Below are 26,476 nucleotides of genomic sequence, written 5' to 3' on the forward strand. Positions count from 1 at the left end.
AATAGGCAACCTTTGCAATGTAAAGATACACTTTATTTAGGTCTGAATCGGTCATTTTTCTTTTCCTGTTTTTTTCTGTCAGCCATTCTCCTTTTTTACTTCTTCACCAAAAAAAGTTTTCTCTCAAGCAGCTCCTAAACACTTGTGCTTAAAAATTTATGATCTCTACAGAAAAATGTAATCGATTCTCAGGTTTTTATAATTTTTTTTAGCTTTTAATAGAACCAGGGAAAATTTCCAGCAGCTACTTTAGTTTCCACAAAGTAACAATACGTAAAGCTTTCAGCAACCCTCCTTAACCAAGAGATTCGCCATGGTGGTGGAGGGAGAGGCAGGTACATTGTTTTTGTGATTAAGAAGTAACAGGTTTACTCTGAATTTATTTCTACCATGCTATTAGTGCAGCTCAGACATCTGCATAACATTTCCTTTTGTGGCTCATGTGACATGTGAATAATGCATACATTAAAAACTGGGCTTTCAGCAATTTTTAATAGTGAAGAAAAATAAATTCCCGCAGTGTTACAGACAGAGAATCTCTGTCTCAGCTTCATCTCTTCGTGTTATTGTAAGGAAATTAGTGGCTTTGTACTGACATAAAACCTGTGCAAAGAAAAAATGCACTGAGCTCACTTCATCCAATATCTGCAGTAGAGGTTCAGTTAGGATAGTCTTTTAGTGAAAATACTACGGCTTCTGTCTTGCTCCATGTTAACTGGGTAACCAAGACACTAATTTCAATGTGTCTCAGTGCCCTACCCCTAATACAGGCATAACATTAATATCCCTTCTTCTAGCCTTGTCTACCCTGCTCAGGTTGTGAGCTGTGAATGGCTTTTTGTGTATACGGCGCTTAAAACAATCGCTCGCCTCAGAACTACACATAAATAACCTTCCTCACGGAGATAGCACAAAGCGAACAATCTCCCTGAGCCAAGCCAGCCGCTGCTTTTTGTAACGCCTTCTCCTGTCCACTTTCTGGCATGCAGATGTATATAAACAGATGCATTTATCAGATGTCTGTGTCTTCGCTGTACAGATACCATATACACAATTTCTTTTTAACAGCTCTTTGTCATTGTTTCACCAATTTGTTGTTTTCCGTAACAAAGCTATACTTCAGAAACATTTGTTCCAGGTGCCTATCACTGAATTGTCTGCACTGAAAAAAGTTAAGATGATTTTTAAGTGAATACTTACATATACTTTTTTCAAACTTACAATGGGAGATACTATATTATGGGAGTATTTTACTCTGCTGTTTTTATGAGAAATCTCAATTGTGCAAATAGATCTTTCCCCAAACTGCACAATTATGAAAATATATAGCCTGAAATTTTAAAAAACCTAGTAAAGTAATCCATTCAGGCATTATTTCTGAGTAGCGAATCCATTGCTCCTGTAGAGTGGGACACACGTGCCCTAGGAATGCCATTCCCTTCATCAAATCCCCCATTTGGTGCAAGACAGTTCTGAGATTTTCCCTGTAGCACGCTCACGACTGCAGCGATGGAAAAGCCATGCTGCCCAGCGAATCGCCGTGGGGGAGGTTTGTGTTCGTCTCTCTGTCTTGTCATCGGATGGAAATTTAGAAGATGCCTCCTGCAGAAAATATTTGCTCTGACAGCCCGTCCAGATGACGTTAGCAGACCCCTCCGAATTGCAGATGAAGACAAACATGTCCTAAAAGCCCTCAGCACTCCCACCACGGTGACACTGCGGGGCCTGGCACGGGGAGCGTACCCCTGTCCCATGACGCCCAGCGAGGTGCGTCACCTCAGCCCTTCGGCCCGAGATCTCTTCCGGACCCGGATATTTGGGTGCCTCTGCATGTTTTACGCTTACAAAAAAAGCAAGCAAGCCTCCTGGGTGTCCACACACCAGGCTCTGGCCCCCGCGCGCAGGGTGCACTGCGCCCCTCTTCCTTCCCGCACCCCAAAGCCCCTCTGCACCAGCCAGGCACCGCCGGGGTGCAGGGGCTGTGCAGCACCAGGGTGGGCAGGGGGAGCGGGTCTCACCGCCTCTCCGCATCCCCGTCCTGCAGGAGGCCCAGGGATGGGGCAGAGAGGAAAAGAGAAAGGGGGGAAGGAAGAGGGGAAGGAGAAGGGGAAAAGAAAGGGAATGGGAAGGAGAAAGGGAAGGAAAAGGAGAAGGAAATGGGAGAGGGAATGGGAATGGGAATGGGAATGGGAATGGGAAGGGGAAGGGGAAGGGGAAGGGGAAGGGGAAGGGGAAGGGGAAGGGGAAGGGGAAGGGGAAGGGGAAGGAGCGGGGAAAGGGGAAGGGAAGGGCCATGCGGCCGAAGGAGGTGGCCCAGGGGAGGCGAAGCGAGGGAAGGGCAGCCCCGGTGCCGCTGGCGGGGCCGGTGCCCGTGCGGCCAGGAGGAGCCCGCAGCCGCCCCATGGGGGGCCGGACCCGGCAGCGGCCAGGCGGCCCGGGCAGCCGGGGCTGCCGCCTGCCCCGAGGGAGCAGGACGCGCCGCGTACACAGCCGCAACCGCAGCCACCCGCACGCCCCGGGGGGCTGCAGGAAATCCGCGGGCAGGTTATCATTTCAGCGGCAGCTCGGCCGCCGGCCCAGTCGCGCCCCGAGCGCCGGGGCCTCGCCCCGCCGCGGCAGCCCGGCGTGCGGGGGGGCCCCGGCGCTCGGCGCTGCACGTAGCCGGCGCGGCGCGGCCGGCTCCCTCCCGGCACGGCCATCCCCGGCAGCGAGCCGCTCTCCTCGGGTTCCGCGGCTGCATCCCCGATCCCTGCCCCCCGCCCAAATACCCCCAACCAAAAAAAAAAAAAAAAAAAAAAAAAAAAAAAAAGCCCAAGGCAGCGCAGAGTGCTTTATTGGCCGCCGCACAAGCCCCGCGCTCTTCCCCGACCTCCTGCCCGGGCTGCGCTCGCGTTAACTTCATAGCACCGGCGACATGAAGACCTCATACCTCCGGACAACTGGGTGAGTCATAAATACAAGGAGCGGGGCTGTAAGCCGAGACTGTTTACAGCGGCTTTGCTGCGGCCTCCGGCGAGCGAAGCCGCCGCCCCCCCAGGGCGCGCAGAGCCCGGCCGGCGCGCAGGGGCCGCGCAGCGCGGCGCGGCGGTGCCCTCGCGTCCCCCCGCGGCGGGGCCGGCCCGGCGGCCGGCGGACCCCCCGCTCCCGGCGCCGGCACCTGCGAGGGGCGAGCGAGGGGCGGCCGCCGCGGCCGAGCCGACGTGCCGAGCGGCGGCCCGCGGTGCCCCGCTGCGGGCGCCGGGCGCGATGCGAGCGCGCAGCAGCCGCTGCCGGGGAGGGCCGTGCCGCCCCCGGGCGCGGTGTCGGGTTACCCGGGCCGGCTCCGCCGCCGCGGGGGCCCGCGGGAGCCGCGGCGCCCTGCGCCGCCGGCCGCGCAGCGCACGGTATGTCGGGCCGGTGACTTCAGCCGGGAGATATTTGGAGGCTCCGCGGGGTCCGGCGCGGGGGGCCAGCGTGTGTTTGGGTCTGAAAGCGAATCAGCGGAGGGCGCGTCACTGCCAAAGGGCCCTATAAATCCATCTGCGGCGCAGAGGCGCCCTGGCAAAGCCCCTGCGTCCGCGCGTCCGGCTGCGCGCTCCCCTCCGCCCGCGGGAGCGGCGCCCCCCGCGCCTCGCCTCGCCCCGCGCCGCCCCCGCGCCCCGCGCAGCCCCGGCGGCGCCCGGGGAGCCGGCGCGCCCACGCCGAGCCGGGGCCGCAGGAGCGGCGCTGCCCGGCCCGGCCTGCCGCCGCCGCCGCCGCCGCGCTGGGACCTAAGGCTTCGCCGCGACGGGAGCCCCGACCGGAGGACGCCTCGCCGCCGCCGCCGCTCCGGCCCCGCACACCCCAGCGCCGGCCGCCGACCCTCCCGGCGGGCCGAGGGCGGCTGTTTCGTGCCACTCCATTTTTCCCTGCCCTCTCAGCGGGGGCTTTTCCCCCGCCGCGGCGTGCGTGCCCGAGCGGTGCGCGGCTCCCCGTTCGGCCTGGACCAGCTGGCGTTGCAGGAGCCCTGATGTCTTCATCTGACTCCCCGCAGTTGCCGATGGAGTGTCTTTCTCAGATTTCCAGGCAGGGTCCCAAGAGCAGCACCCAGAGCCAGCTCTCGCTGCCAGGCGGCGCTCCCCGCGGCTCGGGCTGCTGCTGCCGCCGCTGCTGAGCGCGGCCCCGGCGCCGGAGCGGGGCGAGACCCCGCGGCGTCGCTCCTGCCGCGGCCACAGCACCTGCGGCGGCGGCGGGGGAGGCCGCGGGGCTTGTGCCGGCGGCTCCCCTCTGCCTCCGTCGAGACTTGCGAACTCGCCCCCCTCCCCCCCGCGCAAGGAGGGTCCCGGCGGTCGGCCCCCGACCTGGCCCACATGCATCTCCCGTCCGGCCGCTCGGCGTCCTGGCGTTAATGTCCGTCTCGGGTCCGACGAGACCAGCTCGGAGGTGAGGGCGAGCGCTGCGCGCCGGGCGAGGGGCCGCGCCGGGGCGGGAGGGCCGGGGCAGGCGCCCTCCGCGGGGCCGCCCGCAGCCGCCCCGCGGCCCGCGGGACACCGGCAGCAAGTGCCGCGGGGCCCCGCGGGAGAGCCGCGGCCGCCGCGCATCCCCGCGCTGGGGCTGCGCCCCCTCCGCGGCAGCCGGGCTGGACGCCGCTCTGCCCCCCCGGGCCGGGCACCGGGCACCGGGCACCGGGCACCGGGCGGGCAGCGGCAGCCGCCGCGGGGCCGCCGGACACTGCCCTCTGCCGCCGGGGGACCGGGGGGGCCGGGGGGAGCTGTCATCCCCGGGCGGCGGGCGGCGAGGTGCCTGCGCCGGCTCAGGCACGGGTGGGGAACCGGGAAAGCAAGGAGAGGAGCGGGGAGAGGAGATGAAAGGAAAAGCGAAGGGAAAGGAAAAAGGAAAGGGAAAGGGAAAGGAGGGGAAAAGGGAAAGGGAACAGGGAAGTGAAAGGAGAGAGAGAAGGAAAGGATAAAGGAAAGGAGACGGAAAGGAAAAGGAAAGGACGGAAAGGTAAAAGAAAGGGAAAACGGAAAGGCAAAAGCAGAGGAAAGGAAAGGGAGAAAGGAAAGGAAAAGGGAGAGGAAAGAAAGGGGAAAAGGAAAGGAAAAGGGAAATGGAGGGGAAAGAAAATGGGACAGGGAAAAGGTGAGGAAAGGGGAAAGTAAAAGGAAAGGGAAAAGGAAAGGGAAAAGGAAAAGGAAAGGGAAAGAGAAAAGGAGAGGAAGGGGGAAAGGAGAGGTGAGAAAAAGGAGAGGAAAAGGGAAAAGGAGAGGAAAAGGGAAAAGGTGAGGAAAAGGGAAAAGGTGAGGAAAAGGGAAAAGGTGAGGGGAAGGGAAAAGGAGAGGAGAGGGAAAAGAAAAGGAGAGGAGAGGGGGAACGAGAGGACAGGGAAATGAAAAGAAAAAGGGAAAGTTTGCCTGGAGCACTGCAGAGCTGCCTGGCCCCGCACCCCCTGCCAGCCTGGCCCACCCTGCCCTGACCCGGCCCGGGTGCACCCACCTTGGCATGCTGCCTGGGTGCTTGGGGAGGACGTGCACAATGTGGCTTGGCTGCCCGGCATGGGGACACGGCCGGTCCCTAGCTGACCTGGGAGTCAGCCCCCCGGGACCTGCTGGCCCGCAGCCCTAGCCCCCAGAGCGGCGAGCCCTAGCACAGGGGGGCTGGTGGCCCTCTGCCAAACTGGGGAGGCTGCAGAGGGCACGGTCCTCTGTCTCCCTCTCTCACTGGGAAAATCCCATCTCCGTCACCTGTGGGAGGCAATGGGTGTCAGAGGGCCTGGGGTGGGAGGGATGAGCGAAGGCAAAGGTTGTTTCCCCTCTGCCCTGTCCCCAGGCCTGGCCTGGGTGTCTCAGGGCTGGCAGGGAGGGGACAGGACTGGGGGGAGCGCACCAGCTCCCCCAGCCAACCGCGACCTAACCCTGCCTCTCCTCTCCGCCAGGGGCCCGTGTTGGAAGGAGATCTAAGATGAAGTTATGGGATGTTGTGGCTGTCTGTGTGGTGCTGTTCAACACGGTCTCCACCTCGCCCCTGCCCACCGGTAAGACGCCTCCCGAGGGGCCCCCTTCACTGGTAGAGGGGCCTGAAGACGATCTCTCCCCCATCAGCCTGCCGCCTCCCTATGCTGTGCACAGTGACTGTAAGAAACATTCCCCTTCGTAGCCGCTGCTGTCTGTCTTGCTAAACCTGCTCCCCTTTGCCCAGGCCTCCGGGTGAGGACAGGATCCCCCCTTTGCACCCCCACTTCTCCCCCAGCCAGGGCCACTGACTGCTCTGGAGGCAGCAGCTCCAGGTCAAGTCAGCCACCAAAGCGGGGGGTTGGCAATTGCAGTGGCAGTGCCCTCCCCTATCCCCCCCAGCCTCCAGCTCTGCCTTGCAGGCAGTCATAAAATCCCTTTGGTTGAAAAAACCCAGAAGATGGGAAATATAATTGTATGCTAAGGAGCCGACAGGAGGGTCAGGTACATACACCTAGCAATGCAGGCACAGAAACCTCCTTCCCCACCACCCTACCCTGCTCTCCATGCTCGGACTCGCCAATACAATTATTTACTGTCTGTAGAGGGCAGAAGTCCTGATCAAGATTGGGCTCCGTGGTGTTAGGCACTGTACGCATCCTGGCATGGTGCTGCGTTTCATTAAACCCTCCTTGAATCCTTATTCTGAAATTAGTGTGTCCGCGTGGAAATTTACAGAAGAATAACAGGAGAGGGGTGAGGAACCTGATGTAGACAAATCCACACGAACCAGCTCGCAGTAAGACAGCTTACAATCCAAATGACAGATAATAATGCCTCTCTAATAATAGGTCTCCAACAATAGCAGATACAGCATTTTCACAGTGGTATGTGGTTGTTACGTTAACACTGGTGGCTTTTTAAAGTAGGAGTTAATATGACTCAATAAGTGCCAAATACTCACATAAATCGTAGAGGTGTTCACTTAGCAAAGGCAAAAGTGCAGCTCTGAGGTTGCTCCTTTTGCCCTTGCTCAGCCCTCTCTGGTTAGCTGTTGTAGCATGCAGAGAGCATCCAGTAATCGGGATTTGTTTCTATCTCCTTGCCTGGAGGCATGCTCTTTTCATGTGGCTGCTACATCTCCAGCCAGGGGCAGCACCGCTCTGGTTCGTCCGGACTAGCAGGGCAACGATGCAGCTTAGGGGCGACATGCGGGAGAATCTCCGTGTTGCAGTTCCTCTTTTGTCAGCTCTGCCCCCTTCATCTCCTCTGCCGTCTTTCCCCACACACATAAGTGCACATCTTGTGACTTTCTGTATTTAGTCTCTTGTATTTCTTTTTCTCTCTCTCGTTTTCCCCCTGTCAGAGTCTTTTCCTGGGTGCCACCTCCTCTATTGCCAGCTGAGTCTCTGCAGTTCAGTGACTGACCCCCTGTCATCCTTTCAGCCCCTCCTCACGGGGATAGTGGCCCAAAGAGCTTCCTTCCAGGTCCCCAGCCTGCAAGTGCTGCAGAGCCTTTACAACTCTGTGATCTTCCTCTCCAGAATGTGCTGCAGGGAGGGGTAGCTACTTGGGCATTGAACAATCCTACAAGACCCAAAGATGTGCTTTTTCAGGCAGCTGTGCCAGTCACCTTCACACAGACTTGTTCAACACCACTTCTGTGGGAAGAAGGGAGTGTTAGGAAGAAAGCAGCACTAGTCAGTTTGTAGCTCAGGCAAAAGCTGGCAGGGCCAGAGAACATTAGGGCTCCCTATTTCCAGGGCTGAAGTATTTCTACAATGTCCACTTTTGTCTTAAAACTTACTTTTGGAGATGTGGTTCCTCATAAGCTGTTTTCTCTGTGGCAAATCTAGAAGGCAGGTAGCAGTAGCAGTCTTGTCTATTCCTAGCATCAAAAACATCTCAGTGTTTCCTCCTTTTTTGTGGATTGAGCAAACAAGTGGGAAGAAAGACAACCTGTGTTTTACCTGGGCTATGCTACTGTCAATAGAAAAAAAAATCTCTACTTACAGTGTACAAGCCCTGTCTCTGCCAAGCAGAGATGGGTCATAGGTTATCATCTAGGATAGTCATTTCAAGAAAAGCTGATGATTTGGTCTTGATCTCTTAACTATGTAGATCACAAATAGATGAGTCTGGCTGCAAGGGGAGAATAAGCAGTACTGTCTTCACAACAGAAATGCATGGAAACCCATGGAGTTTCTGTGATCTTTACACAACAGCAGTACCGTATCCATGCCCAAAAGTTAGAAACTCCTCTGTCAGCTAGACTGCCAAGTCTGATGAGTCAGGGGAGACTTGCAGAAAGGCAGCTGTATGAAAGCACTTTTGCGCTGTTTTAGTTGATTTTAAAATGTGTGGTGTCTGGACTGTATCCTGGAAACACAGAGCCTACAAGGCTGATCATATCTAGCCGTGGCGCTGCTTTCCTCGCTGCGGCAGCACTTTGTTCTGAAGTAACCACAGTCAGTGCGTATGACATAGCTGTTCCTCTCCATTTGGTGGCACACACCTTTCAACGCAGGAGAGAGTTAGAACAATGTACCCAACAGGCATCATGTCTACGCCATGTAGACCTCCTTCTCCTCCCCCCCAGAGGCTTCTTTTACAAGCAGAGGGCAATGTGCCGTGAGCATGCATGCATGCATGCTTACAGCATGTCAATTGGTCTGCTAGTGGACCTCCTGTGTATTAATTTCTCTGTGTATACTGATTGTTGACAACTTCACCAAGCGCCTTTGCAGGTGGCAGTTCCCAAAGTGGTCAAGCTTCATCATAGTTAGCCCACATTAGCTCATCTGCACAGGGCAGCGTGTGGGTGCGGAGCAGTGCTGGGTACTGCATGCTTTCCAAGACGAGTGTGCTGCTGTCCCTAGAGCGACCCACACATGGGCTGAGTGCAGAGCAGCTAGTGCATGCTAAGGTATGCACTATGCCTCTTCCCATCTAGCACAATTTTCTAATATTCTGCCAGGAATGGTGGTTAGTAGGGTTGCAAGATCAAGTCCAACTTCTCAGGGCAGCCAAATATGTTGCTGGAACTCAGACCTGTGTTCCCAGGTCTTGGACACTTTCATGTGTTCTTGTTCGATGGGATTGCTTTCTCTCCAAAGTGCCCTGAGGTCACCTGATGCTATTCCATCTCCTTCAAATTGGCTTGAAACCTGTCCTCGCTCCAGGTTATAGGCAAGGTCTTCACCTCCCCGGCTGATCAGGTGTAGTGTGTTGACCTTTGTTGTTCAGGTCAGTAATTAGAGATAGAAGAGAGTATTGACAGTTGCAGGCTTCTGCATTTTTTACTGGAATGGACACGGGTGACAGTAGCCTCCATGAATGTAGTGCATTTGAGATGAATCCTCTGTTTCTAGGTGTTGCAGGCAACAGTGTTCATGGGACAGCTTATTTCACAGGAAGAAGAGTAGCTGTAGGGGTTTGTAAAATCAGAAAACCTTTTCTCTGTTTTACTCGTGCTACAGTCTACTGAGGAAAGGATGTATTTAGCTGTAATAGCAACCGCAATCAGAACAATTTCAAGTCACATTACATCCAAACTCAGCCAGCAATTTTGAAAGTGTGACAGTGCAGATGGAGCCAAACACTAGGTTTGGCTTATATGAGCCCCCCAGTAAATACATTTTGTAACTGCTTGCCCCTGTATAACTGCAATCAACAGGGATATGAGAACTAGAGTATCATAAGATGGCAGAGCATGATATATAGTCTTGTGATCAACAGTAGACATCTTGAGTAAGAACTAGCAGTATGCATGTAAAAATAAATGAAAAATCTCACCATGGGCATTTTCCTCCTAAAAGAAGGAAAAGAAAGATGTTCTTCTGCATTATAATGGCTGAGGATCTCCACGGCCACTGGATCGTGGTTTGTTGCTGGCACCCCTTTGGTATGATATACCATAGCATGACATGTTATACATGCATTATAGCTCTGTAAACATTTTTAATACCCCTGCGAAAGGGTTATTCAATGTTAAGTAACTGCTTTTAGCTGGAACATTTTCCGTTAGTATAGGAAGTATCTAGAATAAACAGTTATATTATAGTGCTCTTTAAGGCAAAGTCAGTATTAAAGTATACTTCCATATGAACGTGTTTCTTTCTCTACAGTGTTTATTAGACATATTCACTGTTAAGAACCAGAACGCTCATATTTCTGTCCAGGCTTTCCTCCTCAAAACACATACTGTGTAGCATATGCACTTTAGTCTAAGACAGCCATAAGCTACAGAGGTGACCTGCCCATGCACAATAAATCCAGTGCCTCTTAGAGATATCCAACATAGTGAACAGGAGCCACACTGCATCGTTTGATCTGTGTGTATGCAGTCAAACTGGTGCATCCAGCCACTGTCAGACTGCGTGTGCATATGTCACTGTGTCAGCCTATATAAAGTCTGTTTGCATGAGCATGCCCAGGTTTTATAGACATTCAGCGATCCCCAGATTCAAAATCCTGGTTTTTTGCATGGACAAAAATCTAGAAAAAAAAGAACAGGACACATCTGGGGAAATCCACAGCATGTAGCCCTGTCTAGACACCATTCTCTCCACAATCTCACCTATATCTGCTGAATATACTCCCGTGAAGGGTGTTCTGAGACCTAAGACTGAAATGATTGAAATGCAAGAGAATATAGTTTTAGTCTCATTGCAAAAGCTAGCCTTTGTTTAAAGTTATGTGTTTGACTCCTTCTAAGCTTAGGAACCTCAAAAATTTTCCAGTGGAAGCAGGGATCCTGTTTGATGTTTTTCAGATGTGGGTTGCTAGTTAATATATCTGAACATGCTTTTCTTAGTCACCTTTCAGAGGCCTCTTAAGTATAATTGAGGAACCCCCTTGCTAAGGGCCTGCAGGGCACAAGCTGAAAACCCCTTCTTGGAAGGCTGAGGATTTCATCTGAGTAAATGACTGTTGATGAATGAACGGGGGACGCATTATTTCCCTGCTGGAATTGGATCCTCAAATTGATAGGTTGCAAAGTCTTTGCAAATTATACTGTTCCTGGCTAGGACTGCACAGAGTAGGTTTAAAATACATAGAGTTACAGAGGCTGAGAGTAGCCACTGGGATCATCGAGTCCCAACCGCTGTAACTACAGATAATCAGGAATAGCTATCTAGTGCAAATGTCCTGTCCTTATCCCCAGCACACGCTACCACCAACTGCAACTTAAAACTTTTATGCAGAACAAAACCCACAAAACTCCAATTGTTGAGGAATCTCTTACTTCTGAAATAATAAGTTAACGACAAGTAATAAATAAGGAATACTAAATATTCCAGGCATAGCAATCTTCAGAATCATCAGACATCTAAGTAGGCCACTAACATATTAGTGCTGGTAGAATGATTGGCACTGGAGAATGATCATTTTTAGCCAAAAACAGCTGCAGTTTTGGAATGCGTAATATATGGGAAGGGGGACCAAAGGAACAGTTTCAATGAATCTTGGCAACCAGGTCCTACTAAAAAAGAGAGGGAAAATAAAATAAATAGGTTTATATTAGGCAGGTACAAACAAAGCATTGAGTTACAAAATATAGATTACAATATGCCCGTTTTTAAGATCAAAGACAGAAAATGAATTATGTAATGTCAAAAATTTCAAATATCAGGACTTTTTTAAGGAATAAAGCCCCACTGTATGACTTAGCTGATATTTTACCTTTTGCCTTGGTCTGTATCTAGCCATACAACACTTACTTAAACCGAAACCAGCAAATACACTTCTTCGAAGCCGATGGGACTTGTACAAATGCTTAAATGATTGTTGAATAGGAACGAGCTTAGAAAGAAATAAATATTGAAATCAAAATACTTGTTTTTGTGCATCTGAGCCAAGCTGTGTTACAGCGGGTATGCTGAAACTTCTCAAACAGCAATGTTTTTTCAAGCAAACTCATCACACACACACACACACACACACACACACACCACCCAACTAACACTGTATAAAAATGTCTGGACTACCTCTGCTCCCATCCCAAGCATATAAGAATTCTTGGCAAAACCAGCAGTTACTCGTTTAGGAAGCTTATGCCTAGGAGGTATAAATCCCACTTAGCAGCTGGGAGAGAGGCAGAGCTCTTCAGAGCCTGGCCATCTCTGAGCAGCCACTGAGTGCTGTCTGACAGATCGTGGTCCCCACGTCCCGCTATGAGATGTCCTGCAACATAGCACCTGCCCTACTGCCAAGGAGTGATTTTTATGATGAGAACATTTTCCAAACTTGCATGTTAAAACTTTTCATATTGTTCCTATTATAAAAAGGTTGAAATACAGGAACTGAAAGATGATAGAAGAATGTGTATTATTTATAGGTCATATCAAAATCTGAGAGCAGCAAAGCTTGTCACAGAAGGCTTTGTCACAAATGCTTTATATAGAGCAAGGCTCTGCTTTCCTGACCCAGGGAACAGACTGTGATAGGGTCCCTTTCTGCTGCTTTGCTACCTATGTTTGTTCCTTGGGGACCCCACCACATCCAAAGGGAGATCCAGTATATGTGGGTACTCAGTAGCCCCATAGCGAATGCTTGCTTAGGATCAGCTTGAGCTTTCGTTGAGGTGACACTTCTGGTGTTATTTCTGCTAACTGCTCATGTTAAGTGAGCTGGTGCTGAAGTGGGGCTGTGTGACCAATGTGGGGTTTCACTGGTGTCATGTGCAGGTTGGGCTGGATCGCTTTTTCACTGGGAATACTAAGGAGAATTTCCTTGTAGCACCAACACTATTTCCTCCCTTAAAGTCTCGGTTCTGTGCCTGTTAGCTGGCTACATGGCTTGTTGCGAACAGAGGACCCAGATTTCAGGTCCCAGTAATACGTTCAGGGTTCTCGCAAGGATGGGGCAGAACCAAACATTAAGCACAAACCCAGGTCATTTAAGGAAGCTGGAGACTTACCTCAGTGTGGTGCGGATTTGGAGTGGTACAAGGCCACAGTGAGGAGACATCGTGGGCAATAAGGCAGGGATATGCTTTACTCAGGTTTGATTGACTCTTGCTCTGTCACTGGCTTCAGGCAGGCCACTTGATTTCTCCCCTTTTACACAGTTTATGCTGTAAATTTTTCAGATGCAGAGACTATCTATCTCCTGTGTGTTTGAATATCCCATACGTGCCCCATACAATAAAGTCTTAGTGCAGATAGGGTCCTGGCAGCTACTGCAGTAGCTGTAGCAAAATCGCAGTAGTGACCTCTGAAAAGCTGTCTGCTCCTCAGCGATTCAGAGCCGGTTTTTCAAAGCTCTGATTTCCAGGAGAAATCATATCCCCTTGCTGCTCCTTTGCTGCTTGACTGCCTTTTGCCCACCTGAGCCTGGGGAGGTCAGAAGAGGTGCCCAGCGCTGGGTGCCAGTCCTGTTCTCCTGAAGTCAGGCGGGATTTTGTGAACGACTCCTGCTTGAACCAGATGGAGAACAAGAAACACTTGTTGACAGGTCAGCTTGCAAGGCAGCTTCCTGTGCTTCATCCAGTTCACCTGGCCTTGCTTTTCCCCTGTTACCAGGCCATTCCCCCAACTTCCCGCAATTACGATGGTCCTGTTGCTTCTCATTTTCCTTGTTCTGGTGGGAACCAACAGAACAAGGTTTTCTGGGGAGACTCAGTTTCATAGCTGTGAGAAAGCAGGCAGAGGATGCAAGGGGAGACAGACACTGGAAACGCTGAGCTTAGCAATGAAAAACATGAAGTACCCTGCTGATTTGCCGTTGTCACTGATGTATGGTAAATGCCAGGGTTAGCTAGTGGGCTGCAAACAGAAAACTTGGCTGCTCCATTAGGAATAAGCATACCAGGTAGTTTTAACCCTGCGCATTTTTCCAATATTGGCTTATTGTACCCAACATTGATGTGAATGGCTCAGGAGTCATACTCAAGGTTACTTAACACTGTACCTTGGTGGAAGACAAGTGACACCGGGGAGAGGATCTGTTTCTAAGGGCCTTCTAAGTCCAAGGGGAGGACACAGTGTTTCCTGGGGAGCTGGCAAGTCAGGGACTGAGGTAATGAACCAGAACTGTATTAAATATTTAAAGATGAGTTGACCCTGCTGTCTTTGATACTCCATTTCCTAATGAACACAGTCAACTGGTTTCTGTTTCACTCTTAGCCTCACAGATTTTCATGCAACGCAAAGTCATTCCTCAGAAAAGTGTTACTTTAATTGTTTAAATCCTGAAAACTTTTCAGGTTCAGGTTTTCACTGGTTTTGACATCGACCCACTAGGCAAGTGCGTCTTCTAAGGTTTTGGTTCAAAGCATGCATGAAAGGCCTGTTAATAAAAGTATTAAATTTTCAATAAAATAAATGTTTTATCCCTATCTAAGTTCACACTTCTTTGCTTTACAAAGCAGAATGATCAGAACATTAGTAATTTTAAGCTCACTATGGTCACACTTCCACAAACAGGTTACTCCAAGGGTTTCCTGGAGTATGTCTTTGTGGTGTGAATAGATTCTGTGCTTGCATATGGCTTGTCCACTATCAGTATCTGAGGAACTTACTACAAAGCAGACTAAAAATAAAAATAATCAATGGATAAATGGTATACCAGAGTCATTGTCATAAATAGCAAAATATGAGGCTGATTTACTGCAGTCATAATTAAATGCACAGTAATTGTATATTTCCCATCAGTAAATGAGCTAAGATGAAACATCTTTGTGATTATAACTTTGGAGGAAACTTTGAAAATAACAGGAAAACAAGAAATAAAAATGTTTTAGTTATGAAGGGCTCTGCTTAAAACACTAGAACCGATTTTGCAGAAGGGGCCATTTGATCCTAACACAGATCTAGAGTTGAATTTTCTAAATAGTGCTTATCATTATAATGAGCTGGATTAACCCCCTTGATCTTTGAAATCATATTTTAAACAAAAGTCTGAATGCTGCTGTTTGAAATTCTTTCTAATTGAAAGACAGCTGTGTTTAAGTGAAATATTATCCCGGTAATTGTATTAAATGTTTGGCATGACATTTTGATGTAGTAACTACACAGTCCCACAAATGCATGCATTTAAAGCTACAATATAAAACAAAAATCTCATTTTATCATTTGTAGTATACCTTATGTGGCATTTACGAGATCACTGTAACTCAGGATATGCAAAATGCAAGATGATACTGCGGTGAAATAATTACGTTTTTCCTGGATCAGTATACAAAGCTATTCTGTTCCACGAAGTACAGACAGTTTCTAATCACTTAAAATTTTGAGTTTTATGAGATAAAAAAAGAAAAAAACACTTACGTAAATCACTGTTTTGCAATTAATAGATTTAAGCTTTTCTTGTAAACCATGATAGACTGGTCAAAAGAGTCTGCAGTTAGCCTTTTAAATCCATAATCACGCACCAAAATGAGGGACTGTGGTTTTTTGTTTTTTTTTTTCCAAAAGCTGAAGATCCATCTGTTCCCACTGAAATCAATTTGTGGTCAGGTTCAAACTGAGGATTTCTTGCTCTACCATGCTGGGTTGCTGCCACTGCGGGGGAATACTTGGCTTTAAAAAAAAATCTGTTGCTAGTGACATCAAAGGATTAGTTTTACAAAATGTAATTTTGATCACATTTGAACAGACAGAAATTTGTCCTTAATGGAAACTGTCTTCTTGAGAACATGACAAATTTGGTTTGGATCTTCATTTGGACCTATGTTATGTAAAAGTTCTATATGAACACTATATAATTTATTCTTCTAAAAAGCAGAGGCATCAGATCCAGGTCCTGCTGGCACACGGTGTCTCTAATTAGTTGGAAATGCAAAGGCAGGCTCCAGGGGGGTTGCAGTGGAGAACATGCCCAGAACTAGGCACGTTTCCCTGCGCACCATGAAGCAGAGCTCTGGGTGGCTGTCTGCACAGGTCCATGGTGAGCACTCAGCCTTGTCTGGCTGCAGAAGTGTGCGGCCAGACGTGTCGGTGGCTCTTGCAATGCTCAGGGCACTGCGCTCTGTGACGTGCATGTCAACGCTGCTGACTGCAGAGAGCAGTAAAGCTGTGAGAACCTTATCTTGCATTCAAGAGGGAAGCCCTTAACCCAAATTTGGGGTCACAAGTATGAGCTCAGTGTGCCCTGAAAGTTCAGAACAGCAAGTTGAAGCTAGAAATATTCTTATTTTTTAAATGCCTTGTGACTTTTTTTATTTGAGTTGTGGAGGTTTGGACATTTGGCGTTCACCAGCTCTGTCCCCAGTCTGGTCAGTATTCTGAATTCCTACCATGTTTTCCTCAGTCCTGTGACGTTTCATTCTTTCCTTCTTTACTTTCTTATGCCTTTCCTGATCCTGTGAGGAACTCCTGGCAGATCAAGAGCTGTTCAGCTGCAAGTGGCAGGCAGAGAAGATGCTAAGAGGCAGACTAGCGCATGGGCAGCCATCCTAGCCTCCATCCTTAGACCCTGATGTCAATACTCCCAGCGCTAGAAAGTGGACTGATCCTCTGGTTGTCACCAGAGGAAAATGCTCTGCCTATTTCTAGCTGGTGCTAGAAACATCACATGCTTAGAGTGGCACTAGAGGAGGGAGAGTAGACGAGAGGAGCAGGAGAGATGAGACAACCAGCAGCCCAACGTGTGCCCTTGCCACAGCTCCAGCCAGTGCATGCTGCGCCCCTCTGCCCTGCCCCAGGACACTGCCAGAGGGATCCTGTGCAGAGGTAACACAAAAACACATGTATCCCTGGAAAGAGACAGAGACGAGGGAAGAGAGCAGGGCAAGGGGTTTAACACCATGGGAAGGAGAAGCCCAGCAGGCTCGTACTCAGCATTAGTGAGGATGGGATCCATGCTTGGAGGAGAGGACTTCACCAGGATAGAAACATGGCAGGAGTGAGAGGGACTGCTCTGGAGACATGGAAATGGGTCTTCTCTGTCACAGGGAGGAACAGGTTGGTTCCTAACCCACTGCGAGCCTCCAGAGTGCTTTTTTATTTGAAACGTGCATGCACCCACATGCAGGCCCCTTACATGTGTGCCCTCAGGAGATTTTTTCCCCAGGGAGTTCTCAAATAAGGAAACAACTTTCAAAAATGTGATGTAAAACCCAAATAAAACCTCATGACTTTATGCCATTCTTGTGAGTGTTTATGGGACCATTTTGTAGCTGATGGGGTTGTCTCAAGGTCTCAGCCCCCCCCCCCCCCCCCACATGGTGGGGTCCTTGAGGTCTTTTTCCATGCTGGACCCGCACTGGAAACTGTGAGCAAGATGCCCAGAAGCCCTCTGCCTCCTGAAGGAGGATGTTACATTCCTTGTGCACGTGCTCCCTTCCCTCGGGGAGTGCATACTTTGAGGTGTACTGCACTCATGTATGTGTGAGCCAGCCTTCACTAACCTATACTGAGCAAGTGCTGTGGGCTATACTATGCTCTGCTATACTATACTATATTCTCCTTGTTGGCTTCAGATTTTTAATTTCTAATTCCTCCACACCTTGGAGCCAAGGGCAAGGGACTATGGCTCAGTACAGTGTTTTTTTTTAATACTGCTCTTATTGCTATAGTATCTGAGCATTTTCTACTAGCAATTTTTACAGCTTCACTGGAATCTGTCATGTGTTTGTTCTCTCAGCTTTTCCACCAGAAGGAGAAGTGTTGTCAGTAAATTAGTTTGTTTTGAAAAATATATGTGTGTATGTATATATATATAAAAAAAAAAATCTATAAAAATATATATGTATGCATGTGTGTGTATGTGTGTATAAATATAACACACACACACACACACACACACACACACACACACACACACCCCTGTGCATTTTTATAAGTAGGGATAATAATATGTGCTTTTCGTTAGTGTGTGAAAGTCCCAAAGAAAGCTGTCTGCTGCACAAAGTCAGTGCCAATTCATACACTGCAGTGTGCTAGAGAAGTGAAGCTGCCAGCCTGCTGACCTTCGTTCTGAGACTAAAATGGGTTTTAAATGGTGTTTGAGACAGAGAGGAGCATGTGCCTAAGTAAAACAGATTGTGGCACTCAATCAGTTGGCTTTATTCAGGCTACATACGAGGATTTGATGCCAAGGCAGCCCCTATCAGTGCACTGATGTTCCCTGGCCCATAGCTTAGCTAACCACCCCGTTTAATCCCAGCAATTACTTACCACAAGCAAGTGCCCATCAGGTGGTGGCTGCGATGCGGGGATGTCTCTCGGCTTCCCAGCAGCACATCTACCAACTGTCTGTCAGACTGGGGTGGTCCCGCTGTCAATCTTCTCCACCTTCCCTGCTGTCTGTTAGCCTTTCATGGTCTTTAGTCCATGGTCAGTGGTTATTGCTTATCCATGTATGATTTCTGTTGGTAGCTTTCATAGCACTCGCCTCTAGTGTCTTGCTTCAACCCGTCACACCTTGCATTGCCTCTGGCATTTTTACTCATCCTTCGTTGCCTAGGGCCCTACCTCAGCATTTTTTTACAGTATTTTGTTTCAGTCCCTCAGGCTTTGCACCCATGCTTTTTGGACAACCGAATATCCCTGCTGAGTCATGATTGGCATCTTGTACTTCCCTGAGCTGCAAGACTGGTATAAGCTCCTAAATCGACTCACATTCAATGCTGGCTCTCAAGGTTTCCTTCAAAGCCCTGCAAGCCACTCTTAGTGGATGCGCTCGTAGTCACACTGATAACTGCACTTTGTTAAGCAGCAAGGGATTAGCACCAAGCCGTATCTCATCAACAGCATGAGGCCGACTGCTTGAGTCTGGGATTCAGTGGTTGCTGGGTCCGAACGACATTTGATGCTGCACCAGCAGCACAGGCCACTATGTTGCGTGTGTGTTGAAACTCAGCTTTGTGGGATAGTGTAACAATTCGGAGTTGTACCAGCCAGAGGTTGGTTGATTGCAGAGGCTGGAGGTTCCTCTTGTATTGCTAAGTTACAAAAGTGAATTTGGAGCACATGTGCAGTCCAACTGGAAGGTGCCAAAAAGTGCACCGTTGTGTTGATGATGACTAGCTTGGGACTCCACGGATGGAGGGTGTGGTTGCTTACAACAAAATGCAAGGACTCGCTGGGTAGCCTAGTAATGCAGCTGCCGTTGTAGTTAACATCATGTACATGCCTAGTCCCATAACAACGCATGTGGTTGTAGGTGGACAGACACTGGCGAGGGCCAGTAGGTCCAATACATTTCACTGAGCGGGGACTCTGTGCCCACTGTTCTCACAGATTCCCTAATGTCACTCATGTGCCTTGTGTCTCCTCTAGTGATGTAGTCCGCAAATAACAGGGGTCGCTTCAGGAGTGCTTTTGACAGATATGGATTCCCATGTGGGATATTTTCCCACTCCCCCAGACTTTCCCTTTTTGGCCTTAGGGAATGAAAGTTGGCATTCATCATACTCAGTGTGCTGGCACTCCTCCTAGTGAACCTCCCAAGTTGCCTGATGCTGCCTGATGCTGAGCAGGGATCCCCGGCTCAGTTAGACCTGTCGGCCACTTACTCCTCTTCAGGTCATGCCGTGTCTGTGCAAGATGTGAGGTTAGGCTCACCTGGACTTGAGCACACACCTCATCCCAGATTACAGCTTGGCATGCTTCCTGCACAGGTTATGTTAGAGTCCCAAAGAGATTAGTGGGGTCAATTGTGCTGCGCATTACCCTGCCTTCTGGTCGCAGCAAGTCTGTGTGTGTAAGTTGGGCTCCTCTAGTTAGGTACTCCATTGGCTTCATTATCTGATCTACTTTTTTCCCTACTGCTTCTGCCATATTCGATGTTGACAGCCACACACTGCCTTAGCACCATCACTCTTTTATGGCATGTGCTGGGCCTTAAGTATCATAGGCACTCACAGAGCAGAAGGCTCTCAGCAACTTTAGCTCCCTTGGCGCAGCTGGGGTAGTGATCACACACAAACCAGGATAGATGTCCTCATGGGCTCTGGGCAGGGGCGCCTTCCACAAAAAAGGCCTCTCCCCCTCTTTATCCAGCCTCCAGGGTGTACTCAGATTCGCTTGGGCAGGATAGTGCTGGGACCCTACAACTAATGTTAGTAACCAGGGCAGACTCCTGCACATATCACTGTTGTGGGTAGGGGTAATATTTTTGCACCTGAATTGCAAAAACAGTGTAAGCAGTATGTGTCTAGTTGGGTTATCTCTTAGGGAAACCCATAATTTCGTTTCTCCATTCTTAGGTGGGGGAGGCTTAGTTTCCTCACTGCACTAGCACTGGGTGGGCCTGGGATGAGTACGTGGCTGAAGGGTTCAAACAAGAATCTCCATGTATAGGTTTAGTTTCCCTGTAACAATCTCCCATCCCCTTCCTGGTGGTTGACTGCTGCATGGGTTTCATTAAACCCTAGTATGTTTCCCAAGTGGTTGTTTTGCTCTCCCCAGCCAATATCTTTTTGAATCACACTGTTGCCACAAGATGGATCCATGAGTGCATAACAGAGGTGTGGGCTGGGGTAGTCATGATAGTATGAGCGGGGCAGGGCTCAGATGGGGTAATTTGAAGGGAAGAGGGGGGGAATGGTACAGCTAGAACAATCTTACTTAGGGCCACATCCTTCTGCTACAGGGTTATAAGCTAAGAAATCTAGGTTTCTACATGAGAAACCTAGAAACTACCCAGTCTTACAGCAACAAGAACAAGTGCCTCCTTGCCAGTCCACTCTCCACCCATGCCTGTGCCAGGACTGAGCTTGTACTTCAGTGATGGGGGCTGTGGCTGCTCCTCTTGGGTCATCTTGCTTGGTTGGGTCTAGCTCTTCTTGCTTCTAAGGACCATAGCCCACCCACTGCCATCACCTGGGTCTTGTGCAATAGGGCAGTATTCATATGGTGTAGGCAGACTTGCTTGTCCACCCTGCTCTGCAGCAGAGCCAGACAGCGCAGCCAATGGACACATCTAGCCATGCTAACCCTCCCTCCACTAAGTAAGGCTCATAGTGGGTATTTTGGTATGTGCTGTAGCAGTAATGACAGAGGAGTGGAAGAGGACTGCCCTTATTACTGGTGTCACAGGAATATGGGGCTTGGCACAGGGTCCTGCCTTATTCCAGTCCCATATAGCTGTATAGGTAGCAGCTGTCCCTCCATTGTATCTTTTTGTAGTCACTGGTCTCAGAGATTGTTGCCTTTAGTTACCTGTAAAACAAAGCAGAATTCATTTTTCCCTGGCCCAAATTCTACGTTATAGGATCCCTCTTGCATGAATCATCCTTGTTAGGCAAAGGTTTGAAATAGCCTGCCTTTATCACTCCTTTACAGTATGTTATTTTGCTGGAGCCATCCATGAGAAATTGTTTATTTCCGATCCACCCCTATTTTATCATGGAGAGAGGCCTCTGAGATGTGGCTGCTTCAGGGAGGGCTCCTTGCTTCTCCTCGAGTACATATGCACTGTGTTTCAGCAAGTTTTTCCACAAACAGAGTTAACATCCCTCTGACCCCATCTCCCGCATATTTGGTGCTTCTGTCGAGGACATAGGGGTGCCCCTTCACTAGGCAATCAGAGGCAGACTTGTATCTTCCTCTCTCCAGTTAACAGGGCCCATGCCACCACAGCTGGGCTGCAGGCGTTCGCTAGCTGGTCCCTTATAGGGGATCCTGTCTGTTGTAGTGCCCACACCGCGGTGAGCACAGCTGTGGCGCAGGGTGTACACTTGTTGACGTTCATCTAAAAAGGAGGAGTAACACCCTAAGGGAGCACTTCTTCCCCAGCTTGGTGCACCACCAGTCTGGGGCTTTGCTGCCCTTGGCCACCTGTAACCAGCCCAGTCTGGCCACCCCCTGTTCTGCCAGTCAGAGCCCGCAGAGCTCTTCTGTCTGCCTGAAACACATCTGTTCGGAGGCCTCTATAAAACACAAATGCTCAAAGGCCATATTCTTAAACTGGGTGGAAAGGGTGGGGGGAAGGATCCAAACCTCCAGGTATGTCCAGGGCGCACTCAAGCCTTGATACTAAAATGACTGTATTTATTTGGGAGCTCAGAGCAACCCAGAAGACCTTGGTTCAAATCCATCATCTCCAGTAGAAACCAGGGCTTCTACTCTCTAGGTCAGCAACTTAACTGCGAAGTTGTTGGCCACCATGGAGTGATGGGATCTCTCAAACTATCCCCTTGACCTACTTTTGTTTAGCCTGAAATACATGTAAATATGTACCCTGGGAGGTGCTTGAGCTTGTATTTTTCACCTCTCTAAGCACCTCTGCTCACACCCAGGCTGAGGAGAAAGCTCCCAAGGGAGGGGCTGAACTAGTGGTATAAGGTGAGCACTCACTTTGGCTTCCTGCTGTGGCCAGGAGGAAACCTAAAGGCATGACTGCAGAGCCCCTTACTGCGGGGCTTTTGGTAGACAGTGGGTGTTTTTACCCTCTCCCGTGTTCTCATAAAGAGGTTAGGAAAACTAGACCCTGAGTCATTCCACAGGGAGCCCTTCCTACTTCAGCACCTAACCTGATGAGCCTTCACAGCTGTGTGGCTAGATGTAGGCACCCAGTGTTGGGGATCACTCCTCTCCTTGCAGGTCTGATGAATATCTGCAGTTCCCGGGTCATTTGTAGGGGTCCTTCTAGAGACGGAGACTCCCTCTCGTACAGAGCTGGGTGCATGACACAGCCTGTTAGGCCGGTGGGCACTCAGGAGTTAAGTACTGTGACATGGAGTTGGAAAAGGCACATAGACATGGGTCCTGACACCCCAATCCTTCATTAAATTCACTGCATTCACTAAAGCAGATCACGTGAGGAATTTAGTCTGTGGGAAGTTTTGAGATTTTAAAATGTGATTTTATTCCAAATCATGATGAAAAGTTGAAATCTCAGAACATTTCAGGAAAATGTGCTCAATTTCATCCTCCTTGAAGAGCTTCATTCTGCCAGTGTCAAAACATTTCATTGACTTTAACAATTAATTTAGTTGAATAATTTATCTCTGGTAGTCTATGTATCAAGTACAAAATGAAATAGATATTTTAACTTTATAGAAAGAAAATGCATTAATAAATTTCCTGTGAAAATTAACATTATACTTCTATTCTGACCTATTTCTACTCAATCTAATTGGCATCTTACGACACAAAAGTTCTATGAGAAAATTTTCAAATGCTCTAGGAATTATTCCCTAAAAAACAGGCATTCAGATGGAATAATAACTCAGCGTGGCAGCCCAGGAAACTCCTCCTTTTGCCCTGCCCAAGAAACTTATTGATAGGTAGCTTTAGCAATAGTAACCACTGCAGGTTTAGAGAGACAACAATTAGCAATTAGAAGCAGAGAAATGTATCAAAGAAACCTCATTCACTTGCTGCTTTGCTAGGAAGTGCCTGTATAACCTCTCTACAGTTGGTTCATCCACCCATGGTTTTCTTTCCCTCAATTTTGGCAGGGCTCATTCAATATTGAAAGATGTGCCAGAATGCTATCAAGTGTAAGCAAGAGACGCCTACACAGATACATATATATCTCATTACTTTGTTCCTAAATAAGTTTCCATTATGATCTGAACCATTCCGTTATCCCTGATTTTTGGGTGTGCTATGTATGTTCCCTGAAGTAATGGACAGGGTAGCTCGCATGTGTCTAATGTTTTTGAACCGCAAATTGACATATTTCCCTTGATGACAACTGACATATGACAAAACATTTTCTCTTTTTCCCAAACAGCTAATATGCCAGAGGATTATCCAGATCAGTTTGATGAGGTAGTGGACTTTATTCAAGCCACTATTAAAAGACTGAGGAGGTCTCCAGATAAACAAACTCCGATTTTTTCTAGGCGGGAGAGAAATCGGCAAAATGCAGCCACAAACATAGAGAATTCCAGCAAAAAGGGAAGGAGGAATCACAGGGGCAAAAATCGAGGATGTGTCTTAACAGAATTACATTTAAATGTGACTGACTTGGATTTGGGATATGAAACCAAAGAAGAGCTCATTTTCCGGTATTGCAGTGGATCCTGTGATGCAGCCGAGACCACGTATGACAAAATTTTAAAAAATTTAACCAAAAAGAAAAAACTGGTCAATGACAAAGTGAGGCAAGCTTGTTGCAGACCCACAGCCTTTGACGATGACCTGTCATTTTTGGACGATAACTTGGTTTACCATATACTGAAAAAACATTCCGCAAAAAGGTGTGGATGCGTCTGACTATTGTGCTTTGGAGATTGCTCCAGTATTGCATTCCTGCTACAATGCGAAGAGAGGGACCAAGGTTCCCAAGGAAACATCTGCTCGGAACGGAGAAAAGAGGACCAAGAACGCAGAACAAGTGGTCATGGGAGCCCAGTGGGGCATGAGGCAGTGTAGAAAAACGGAGGCTCTTTAAGTCCGATGGGAAAGTAAATAAAAGCTCAGGTGGCGTTCCCGACGGTTGGATGGCGTGTGCGCTCTCTTTCCTGTTTGACACAGTCTGCCATCGGTGAGACTTGGATCCATGAGGAACGTGCTTAAAAACACAACCCTTCACTGCCGTGTTGTGTTGTAGCTTTCACCATCCGTCCCAGGGAGCTTGCCCGAGGAGCAAGCTTACCTGTCAGCTGTGCCATCAGCTTCGCTATTGCTCATTGGAGGGCAGCTCCTAAGCACTTAGGACAACTTTTAAATTATAGTAAGATTAATCTCAAAAGTAAGGTGGTATCAGGCAAATATCAAAATTCATAGGCTCAAGGTCTCTAGGGCCAGTATCAATAGAAAGCAAAACAGTTCCACTTGCTGGTTAAGTCTGGTTATTTCCATCTCATATTTCTTCAGAACAATCAAGTGTAGGATTTCATTCTTCTGCTACCTATGAAAAGAAGTTGAGTTTTTAAGCACTTCTTCCTACTAAAGTAAGAGAAAAAGCAAGTCCTGGCCTACACAAAACATGTTTCTTTTGGTTTACAAAGGACTGATGTCACTTACATAACTACATTTATATTTGGTCATTGTGAGTGAGCAGAGACTACTTGATGCAATGCATCCGTTCAGAGACATAAATATACAGAAGATATTTATTGAGATTAAGTTATTGTTATTTATTACAGTCAGTAATGAGTCTCCTTTCCTTATTTATTAAAGTTTCTTTTCAAAGGTGCCAAAGTAGAAGGTGCTTGGAAGATACAGAGAGACAATTAAGTTGGGAACAACGGTCCATGCTTTTGAAAGTATTAACTTGAATGCAAAAAATCACTTACTTTACCTTTTTTTCTTTTAAACAAAATCCTGGTTATGTTCACAAAATGTAGTACCAAAGTCTGCAGCCCTTCTTCTTGTTCACTAATACTTTTCAAAATCACTACGGTCGTGTATGTACAGGAGCAAAAAGGGCTCCGCCCGAGCGAGGGTCGCAGAACTTGGCTCATCATTAGCAATTTGTTAGAAAAAATAATTCTAGTCATATTTTAAATGTAGCCACATTCTTTTCACATGTTTTGCCAACTGACCTCATATAAATATTGACGAATGGAAATTAATCACATTTAGCCTTATAATTTCTTATGTTATGTTTATTTAAGTTTTTCCTTCCATATTTCCATATAGGAAAGGTTAAACCCCTCTTATAGTTAGTCCTGGATTTAATATAACCTGCAAGTAAACAATTGTGTTAAATAACCAAAGTGTTTTGTATAATTTGCTGAAACATTACAGGATCATACCCACACAGAAGAACAGTGAGTTTCTCTCTAGAACGTTTCTTTATGATGAGGGAGGTTATACAGCAAAAGCATTAATATCTAACCCTTAATGCAAGCTCTCGTTCTGGAGATTTCTTTCCTGAAGGACAGCAGCAGTGCAGGTCACTAAACATATCTAACAACTGAAGTGAAGCATCAACTCCCGCAAAAAGAATAGGAAAAAAAATTCCTGCTGAAAAACAAAAATGATGACCCCAGCTTTTATTCCATGCACACAGTGGCTCTTCATGTTCGCTTTGTCCTGAGCCCCTCCAGGCACCACAGAGGAAGGTCTCGTCACCAGAAACTTCACAACACACATAAAAAGATGTACCACACGTAAGAAACGTAATTCAGCCCCAACCATCGCTGCTTTCTGGGGCTGGTGGGTGGCACCGAGCCAGCCTGAGTGCCAGCCCGCGGGCACAGCCCTGCCCCGGGGCCTCCCCGAGGCGCAGAGCACCCCATCCAGCACTGCGACCGTCCCATGTAACCTCTGTGTGGGACAGGGCATGGCAAGCCTAGTATCACCAGCATCTGCATACTTTGCATAGTAAAACCCCGCTAAGCCTGGGCACAGCTGCACTGCTGAGCAGATCAGTTGAGCGCAGCAGTCAGAGATAAGCTTTTTGCTTATTGCCTGAATATAGTACTGGTTGTTGAAAACTTGCTCCCAAGCATTTTTCTGTGCAGCTTGAAGGGGCTGCAATCATAGCAGATCACTACGTTCAAAATACAAAAGGGTAAAGTTTGTGATTTTTTTTAGACCTTATTGAAAACAGGAGTGTGCTTCTCTGGAGTTTTTTACTTCACCTACAATTTATGTCTCAGTCATTTGTGTTAATCAACCAAAGTTCTCTACAGACTTTATTTTTGTACAATATTCATTTTATAACTTTTTACAAAATAAAACTCATTTCTATTGTTACCTGGCTGTTGCTTGTGC

General features: G+C 48.4%; 1 protein-coding gene and 1 long non-coding RNA gene across 4 annotated transcripts; one reads left to right on the top strand and one right to left on the bottom strand.

The window, feature by feature from the left end:
* Window positions 1–2,772: 2,772 nt before the first annotated feature.
* LOC135324772 (glial cell line-derived neurotrophic factor-like) lies at window positions 2,773–26,458 on the top strand. 3 transcript variants are annotated; one of them, XM_064501681.1, is made up of 3 exons: window positions 2,773–2,943; window positions 5,894–6,091; window positions 23,541–26,458. In XM_064501681.1, exons 2-3 carry the CDS (start codon window positions 5,920–5,922, stop codon window positions 24,023–24,025), a joined length of 657 nt encoding a protein of 218 aa, XP_064357751.1. In that variant the 5' UTR covers window positions 2,773–2,943; window positions 5,894–5,919; the 3' UTR covers window positions 24,026–26,458. The 3 variants fall into 3 exon arrangements, with proteins under 3 accessions (XP_064357751.1, XP_064357750.1, XP_064357752.1); XM_064501680.1 differs by lacking the exon at window positions 2,773–2,943 and adding an exon at window positions 3,262–4,401; XM_064501682.1 differs by lacking the exon at window positions 2,773–2,943 and adding an exon at window positions 3,262–4,401 and having other exon boundaries at window positions 5,894–5,992.
* On the bottom strand, window positions 2,817–4,417 carry LOC135324773 (uncharacterized). Its single transcript, XR_010386029.1, has 2 exons — window positions 4,320–4,417; window positions 2,817–3,465 (listed from the first exon to the last, which is right to left on the bottom strand). It is a non-coding gene; the product is annotated as an uncharacterized LOC135324773 (long non-coding RNA).
* Window positions 26,459–26,476: the final 18 nt, after the last annotated feature.

Source organism: Dromaius novaehollandiae, chromosome Z (genome assembly GCF_036370855.1).
Source record: "Dromaius novaehollandiae isolate bDroNov1 chromosome Z, bDroNov1.hap1, whole genome shotgun sequence".
In the NCBI taxonomy this organism is placed as follows: domain Eukaryota; kingdom Metazoa; phylum Chordata; class Aves; order Casuariiformes; family Dromaiidae; genus Dromaius; species Dromaius novaehollandiae.